Genomic DNA, 8,322 nt, shown 5'->3' with positions numbered 1-8,322 from the left:
CGGGGCTGGCTGGCATGTGGTGCTGGGGGATTGAACCGCGGTCTCTGTGCTTTGCTAAGCTTGTTCTAAGTAGGTGCTTTAGACCACTGAGCCATTTCACCAGCCCCAGAGAACAACATTTTAATAAAGACACAACACAAGCGTTAAATCTTTAGACATGAATGCTTTTGGTAAAGTACTTTTTTATTCTTTTTGACGTTAAGAAGAGACATGGCGGCTGTCTTTCTCCCACATTGAAAAGAGCCTTTTGAACGATCACGGACATTCTAAAACATGCTGTGAAGCTGATGGAGTGAGATGTTGCAGGTAATGTTCTGGTTTGTTAAATGGCATATTATGTGCGCTACGCTTACGTCTTCGTTGACTGTAGCTCAGCCTTATCATTTCTTGGTTGAGCTGGGGGACAGGGCAGGGCTGGGGTGATCTGGGGAAGGTGCGAATATTAATGTCATTTGTAGGAGGACACTGGAAGGGTTTCTCCCACTGGCTACTGGTGCGTGTGTTAGGGTGGCTTGGCTAAGTGGAAAGCTTGGGACTGTCTGGCCGAACTTGAGACCACACTAACTGGTAATTACTTTTTTTTGGTAATTGTTTGGTAATTATGTTTCCATGTTATTTTTCTTGGTAATTATTTTCCTATGCACCACAAAGAAATGAGGTTGGAAAGGATTACTCATTAAAAAAAAAAAGGATTACTCATTTTGAGTTTCTAAAGTTGGCCAGTATAGTGAAAAATAAAGTAGGTTGTAAATAAATAAAAATAAATGGCTTACTTGTTTCTGAAACAGGAAGGACTGCTTAAAATTAATGAAATACCTTTTGGAACAGCTGAAGAAAAAGTTTGAAAAACGAAAGGAAATGTCTAAATTCTGTTCTTACCACGTGAAAACTGCCTTCTTTCACTTTTGTGCTGAGCACTCCGATGACAGTCTCTGGAATCGCAAAAAGATAAATGTCTGCTTTGACACCTGTGTGGTGTTCTTTATTGAGAGACTCAGGGAAGAAGAACTGAAGCATTTTTTTATTCCTGAAGTCAATCTCTTCTCTCAAGAATACATTGACCAGAAAAGTAAAACATTTCTGGCAAAGCAAATTGAATATGAAAGGAACAATAAATTTCCAATTTTTAATGACTTTTGAAATTATACTCTAAAAAAGAATCAAGGATAAGAATGACTATAGTACCAAAACCAGAGAAGGACCCAACTAAGAGAATTACAGGCCAATCTCCCTCATGAACAGAGGTGAAAAACCAATAAGGAGGTTGAAGTGGGTATCATCAGAAAGTGGAGGGATATCCTTGCTCTTGAGTAGGAAGAACCAATATAGTGTAAATGGCCACACTTCCAAAACATTCCGGTCAAAATTTCAACAGCGTATCTCACAGAATTAGAGAAGATAATCCTAAAATTTATGTATAAGCAGAAGAGACCCTTGGTAGCAGAGGCAAATCTGAGCCCTAAGGCAGCAGGGGGGTTCACAATCCCTGGCTTGAAATTATACTGTAAAGCTACTGTGATAAAAACAGCATAGTACTGGGAAAAAAAAAAAAAAAAAGACTTGAAGACCAATGGAACAGATGCCAAAGATTAGTACTAAACCAAACTCAAAATGGATCAAAGATCTAAATATTAAAAGAGACATTAAATCTGTTAGAGGACAGAATGGGTAAAACTGTTAAAAGACATTGATGTAAGCAAAGACTTCATGAGTAAAATCCTGATCAGAGCAACTATCACAGAGAACAACTAGGATTTCATCTTTTTTTTTTTTTTTTTTGGTGGGACTGGGGATTGAACTCAGGCCCTTGCACTTGCCAGGGAAGCGCTTATTCTATGAAGCCATCTCCCCAGTCCCGATTTCATCTTATTGACAAGTGCGTACATAGCAAGAAAAACCTACAGAGTGAAGAGACAGCCCACAGGTGGGAAAAAATGTTAAAAGACATTTTTCTTCAGACAAAGGATCACTATTCAGAATAACTCAAGAACTAAAAAAACCCACAGACCTCCCAGATTTAAAGACCCAATCCAAAAATGGGCATCTGAGATGACACACTTCTGAGGTGAAGAAATACAAATGGTAAATATATGAAAAAACGTTCAACATCCACTGGTCATTCGGTAGATACAAATTAAAACACCACCGAGACGCCATCTCACCCCGGAAAGAATGGCTGTCATCACGAAGTGAACAAATGCTGGAGGGGCCGTGGGAGAAGAGGAACCCTTCTCCACTGTTGGTGGGAGTGCAGACTGGTGGGACCACTGTCCAAATCGGTGGCGAGTCTTCAGAAAGCTAGGATTGGAGGTCCCATTTGACCCAGTTGTTCTCCTCCTGGGTATCTTCCCAGGAGAATTAAAAACATTGTACCACAATCCTGTATGTGCACCTGTGTTTCTAGCAGGTGCCCACCAACTGAGGAATGGATACTTTTTTTTTTTTTAATATAATGGCATTTAAAGAAAGATAAACTGGAGACTTTTTAGGTAAATGGATGCATCTTGAGACCATAGTCATAAGTGAAATAATCAAAGTGCACGTGTATAAACCATATTGTCTCTCCAGTGTAAATCAGATCCAAAATATACAGTTGACATTGTAAAATGGGAAGAAACTGGGTTAGGGGAATGGAGAAAAGCGAGGGAAAAGGGAAAACAAAAAGGTTGGTTAAGATAGTTATACTACTAATTTAGTTCGTTGGAAACCAAGTGTTGTGCTAATGTTGTTGGGACAATTAAATGCTGATATCTTGTACTCTGAGTAACTAAAGATAACTACGCAATGTATTGACCATTGTCACCCTCGTATCTTGTTTTGAAATTTTTTTTTTTTTTTTTTTTTTTTGCGGAACCGGGAATTGAACTCAGGCCCTTGTGCTTGCCAGGCAAGCACTTATTCTACTGAGCCATCTCCCCGGCCCTGAAATTTTGTTTTTTCTTTAAAATAAAATACTTGAGGATTAAAGCTCCTGCAAGCAGGTGCAAGGGCCAGGGGTTTGATCCCCAGGCCTGCTGTGCCAGCCCTGGGGTGTTGAGACTGTGATTGAGACTGGGCGTGGTGGCGCACGCTTGTAATCCCAGCACTTGGGAGGCTGTAAATAGGAGAATCACTATGAGTCTGATCTAGCAGTGAGATCCTGAACACCCTGTGGATTATACCCTAAAAAAAAAATTAATATATTCAATTCTCAATTTGTCATAATCAACCCTAATGTAAAGAATTGCATGGATAAAAGGATTAATTTAGGAATAACAAAAGGAGTATTTAAAATACAAGGACTATTGGATCGGCACAGTGGTACATGCCTGTAATCGTGGTTGTTCAGGGCTGAGGCAAAATAAGTCTGAAGATTGCTTGAGCCCAACCAAGGGTTTGGAACCATTTAGAGCTACATAGCAAATCTTGTCACAAATAAATATAAAATATGAGGGCTGGGGGGGCCCTGGTACCTCATGCTGTGCTGGCCACCAAAACAGGGCATGGTGGCTCCTGTAATCCCAGCACCGGGGAAGCTGAGACGGGGGGACAACTATGAGTCCAAGCTGTGTAGTGAGACCCTGTACCAAATACATATTTAAAAAAGACAAGAAGAAGGATGGTTGAGGTTATCTCAGGAACTGACAAGACTCCACTCATTGCAGACTTAAAGGTGCAAACATATAAACCTTTTATTTGAGAAGAAAGAAGAAAGGCCCTCCTAGGCCCTCTGGGATCCATTTCACTGTGCTCAAGCCATCTAGGCACTCAGGCACTGTTGCACCCAAATTTCCAGGGGGCCTAGTGACTTGCCTGCACTGGTGACAGAACTTGGTACCTGCCATGTGATGCTGGCATTATTGGCCTACGGAATGCAGGAGCTGTGGCGTCAGGGAGGCTTCCACTCAAATTTCAAAGCAAGGCCTGGGAAGCTAGGGCAGTGAGCTCCTGAGAGGTCAGTGCATGAAGCTATGAGAATAGAGCTGAAAGGCCCGTGGAGACCCCAGGAAGCTGGAGGTGCAGGGATGCGGAACATCTGCTGAAGAAAGCTGTGGGCAGCATGTGGAACCACTGGGCCGAGCAAAAGGTGTTGAGGCTACAGCTGAAGCGCTCTGGAGCTCACTTTTTACCACTGTGTGCTGTGGGTGCTAGACATAACCTACTAGTCCTCCCTTTTGAAGTTTGTTTTTATTTATTTATTTTTTATTTTTTTAGGGAAGGGTCTATAGGGTGTTCAGGGTCTCACTACTAGATTGGACTTGTATTGATCCGCCCATTTACCACCTCCCAAGAGCTTGGATTACATGTGTACCCCACCACGCCCAGTCTCAATTGCCGGATCAGCACTCCTTGTGGGTGGGGACCAGCATGGCAGGCCCTGGGATTGAACCCCCAGCCCCCGCACCTGCTTGCAGGTGCTTTGATTTGCTGAGCTATTTGGCTGGCCCTTAGTCCTTTCTTTTGAAATGGGAATGTTTGCCCTGTGCCACTGTACCTTGGGATTATGTAATTGTTCTTGATTTTTATAGACATTCACATCTTAGAGTTCGCCTTAATGCTCAGGGGAGACTTTGACTTGGACTTTTCAAAAATGCTGGAATTATTATGGAAAAAAAAAATGCTGGAACTGCCGAGACTTTGGGGAAGAGATTATTGTGTTTTCATTCATACACTGGATAATTATGTCATGTTAGGTGTAATTATGAACTTACTCTTGTGTTTAGAGAGCTTGGCTTAATGTTGTGCCCACGCAGCTCTTGATGGTCCCAGAGAAAAATGGTGAGAGTCTGAAGAAATACAAGAGACAAAAGCTGAGGTCAGGTGGAGCCCTCTCTCCTGACAGAAGGGGGAACTGAACCGCCACCGGAGGGGCATTTATTTATACACTTGTCAGAGTTAGTACCACACACACAGGATTGCCTAGTGCCTGATGACTGGAGTTTTCCCTGGCAAGTAGCTTGATTGCTTGAGGCCCTCTGGCTTCGTCTTGCTCCCGCATGTGTGACCGTTGTCCAGCTTCGGCCGCTTTCTCCAGTTCGAGAGGTGTTTGGGTGTCAAGTTCACTGGGGTGAATGTGACAGGTAAGCTTAATTGTGTCGACGCGATTGGGCTGTGAGCCTTCATGGGATCAGAAAAGCACACTTCCGGGGCTATCTGGGTGCGTCATGGCAGCACGACCTTGGATAGATACTACATGTGGCTCCGGCTGCCTCCCCAGCTACCGGTACGTGCTCTGCTTCCAGCCGCCACAAAGCAGACGTCTTTGCACTGCCTCACCCTCTCACCATGATGTTCCTGCCATCCAACCATGGACTGAGTGCCCTGAAACCAAGAGCCAGTGGAACCTTGTGTCCTTTAAGTGCTGGGTGGTGGGTTGCATGTCCCAGTGATGAATCAACTACTATAGCTGTTTGCCTTTTTCTCAGTGTTCTGTAGTTCTTTGAATGTTTGGTATACTGAACCTTTGTTGCTTATGTAACAACGTCTATGTGTGTTATCTTTTTTGATGACTTTTAGTAAACTAATTTTTAACATTTTAGCGTACTTTATCAGTCTTTTTAAATAAGTTGTACATTATAGTTCTTACAGAATAGTATATTTGAATATATAATGCAGAGTTTTAGGGACAGTGAATGATAATCAATGGAAAGGTACCAAACAGAAGAATTTAAGCTATATTAATGTTATAAAAGAAAGTGACAAAAAGGTACACAAGAGCCAGCATTCAGGGGCTGGTGAGATGGCTCAGTGCTCTAAGGCACCTACTTAGAACAAGCTTAGCAAAGCACGGGGACCGCGGTTCAATCCCCCAGCACCACATGCCAGCCAGCCCTGCCCCCTGGTGGGCTGAGCTGGCCACACACACACATAAAAAAAAAAAAAAAAAAAAAAAAAAGAGCCAGCATTCAGTGTGACATGACACACATGACAAAGCAGTCGTTTGCTTTGAGAACAGTGCTCAGCTATATTTATAATATAAGAGTTGACTTAATCTTTTTTTTTTAATTTGTTTATTTATTTTGTGTGTGTATGTGTGGCCAGCTCAGCCCACCAGGGGGCGGGGCTGGCTGGCATGTGGTGCTGGGGGATTGAACCGCGGTCTCTGTTTTTTTTAGCTTAGCTTGTTCTAAGTAGGTGCTTTAGACCACTGAGCCATCTCACCAGCCCTAGAGCACTAATGATTTTTTTTTTTTTTTTGCGGAACCGGGGATTGAACTAAGAGTTGACTTAATCTTATCAACATTATGATTCCCTACATGGGAAGAGGAGATGGCTGAGTGTCAGTGGTGGTGAAGTCTGGATTATATTAGCTTCATATTATTGTTTAAAAATAAACACAAGCTTAGTGATTTTAAACAATGCGTATTTATTATTTCAGAGCTTTTCTGTATTAAATACATATGTATATTCTGTATTAAATACGTATATGTATATGTATTTAATACAGGGTCTGTAGGGTCTCACTATAAAGATCAGACTTGTAAGGGCCGGCCAAATAGCTAAACGGATTAAAGTGCCCGCAAGCAGGGCCAGGGGGCCAGGGGTTTGATCCCTGGCCTGCTCTGCCGACCCTACTCCTGGGCCAGGGGGCCAGGGGTTTGATCCCTGGCCTGCTCTCCCGACCCTACTCCTGGGGCACACTGAGATGGCAATTGAGACTAGGCGTGGTGGCACACCCGTAATCCCAGCTCTTGGGAGGCTGTAAACAGGTGGATCACTAGGAGTGATCTAGGAGTGAGAGCCTGAACCCCCTGTAGGACCTTCTGTAAAATACCGTAAAAAAAAAGGACTTATAGCATTTCTCCTGTTTTCAGCCTCCCAAGTGCTGGGATTACAGGTGTGTGCCACCACACCCAGTCTCTGGGTACAGATTCTGAGCATCACTGGTTGGCATCTCACAAAGCTGTTAGAAAAGCGGCGGCTGGGGCTGTTTGTGGAGTGACCACTTTTTGAGGCAGAATTTGTAGGTTAGTGTTTGTTTCTTGCTGTCAGCTGGGGGTTCCCTTCGGCTTCTAGGAGCTGCTTTCAACTCCTTACCATGTGAACCCCCCAACTCAGGTGGCCCACAATAGTGCTGTCTTAATTCTTCAGTGCTAGGAAGGTTGGCACGAGGGTGCTACAGTTTTGTTTAACACAAACATAATCTTGTGCATCCTGTTACCCTCACCACACTCTAACATCACGAATCCAGCTCCACTCATACTGGGTGGGGGTCCCTCAAGGGAGAATGCCAACTGCATGAGTAGAAGACAGACCCCCCAATACAACCCTGCAGACACCAATCAGGATTTCAAAGGATTCCCCAAACCACCCTCTCATTTGATAATTTGCTAGAAAGACTTGTGGAACTCATTGAAACCATCCTATTCCTACTTGCTGTTTGTCACTGAGTAAGGATACAAGTTTAAGTCAGCCAAAGGAAAAAGTGCACAGGGCAGAGTTCAAAATGGTACCAAGCTTGCTGTTGTCTTCTCCCTGTAATGTCAAGGATATACCTCTTGGCATCAATATGTGGCAAACCCAGGGACTATTGCCAGCCAGGAAAGCTGAGCCAAGCCGTGTTCAGAGCTGGAGTTGCCCAGTGACCTACCTGCCCAAACACTCGGATCCAGCCACTAAGGGCTGGTCCCCTCGCCTCTACACTCCAACAGCCGCTGTCCTTTTGATCAAGGATGCTGACAGGCTCACCTTGGGCCAAGACCTCACCATCCAGGTGCTGCACTGGACCTCCTGAGTAACCGAGGCCATCGCTGGCTCTCCAACATCCGGGTCACCCAGAACCAAAGCCTCTTATGTGAAAATCCTTGCCTGACTTTTGTTGAGAGTAAAACCACGCCATCCTGCCACATACCTGCCCATCAAGCTGGGCCCTGGTTAATCTGTGGCAAAGGCATACCTAGAGTCTGTATAGATGCTGACCTGTATTACCAAACCATGAGGGCCTATATGACAGCCCATAGTGCAGCTTGCTACAAGCTAACCTAGAACTTCTAAGGGACAGTCCTCCTGACCCCATGACGGCAATCAGTTGCTCCTCTGGGGTCCCCAAGTGTCAATAGAATTTCCTTTCTTCTCCTGACCTCTTGGCTACTGTTAACTCATTTTTTCCCACATTAGTATAGTAGTCACACAGTATTTTTCATGATTTCAAAATGCAGTCTTGTGGTTAGAAGCTTCTGTATGTTTAATCTGCATTTTTTTCCCCAAAAAGCTTTGTCTCTTGTGTGGTACTGGGGCCCTGGCTGCTTGCAGCACATAGCAGAGTAGGGTGCATATCCTACGGGAAGCCGAGATGACCCAAGGCTTTGTGCCCTGCTGCGGGCATGGCTCATTGAGGACAGC

At 44.1% G+C, this 8,322-nt stretch overlaps 1 protein-coding gene across 1 annotated transcript in view; it reads left to right on the top strand.

Moving 5' to 3' along the window:
• The window catches only part of Cgas (cyclic GMP-AMP synthase), a 17,129-nt gene extending 15,357 nt beyond the window's left edge, over positions 1-1,772 (top strand). The window contains exons 4-5 of the mRNA XM_004623178.2: positions 204-306; positions 789-1,772. Coding sequence (XP_004623235.1) covers positions 204-306; positions 789-1,140 — 455 coding nt within the window. The 3' untranslated portion in view covers positions 1,141-1,772. The remainder of the gene's footprint in view (positions 1-203; positions 307-788) is intronic.
• The last annotated feature ends 6,550 nt before the right edge of the window (positions 1,773-8,322 follow it).

Source organism: Octodon degus, unplaced genomic scaffold (assembly GCF_000260255.1).
Source record: "Octodon degus isolate 3935 unplaced genomic scaffold, OctDeg1.0 scaffold00001, whole genome shotgun sequence".
Taxonomy (NCBI): domain Eukaryota; kingdom Metazoa; phylum Chordata; class Mammalia; order Rodentia; family Octodontidae; genus Octodon; species Octodon degus.
Note: the sequence above shows the minus strand (reverse complement) of the source record. Positions and strands in the feature narration are given on the sequence as shown.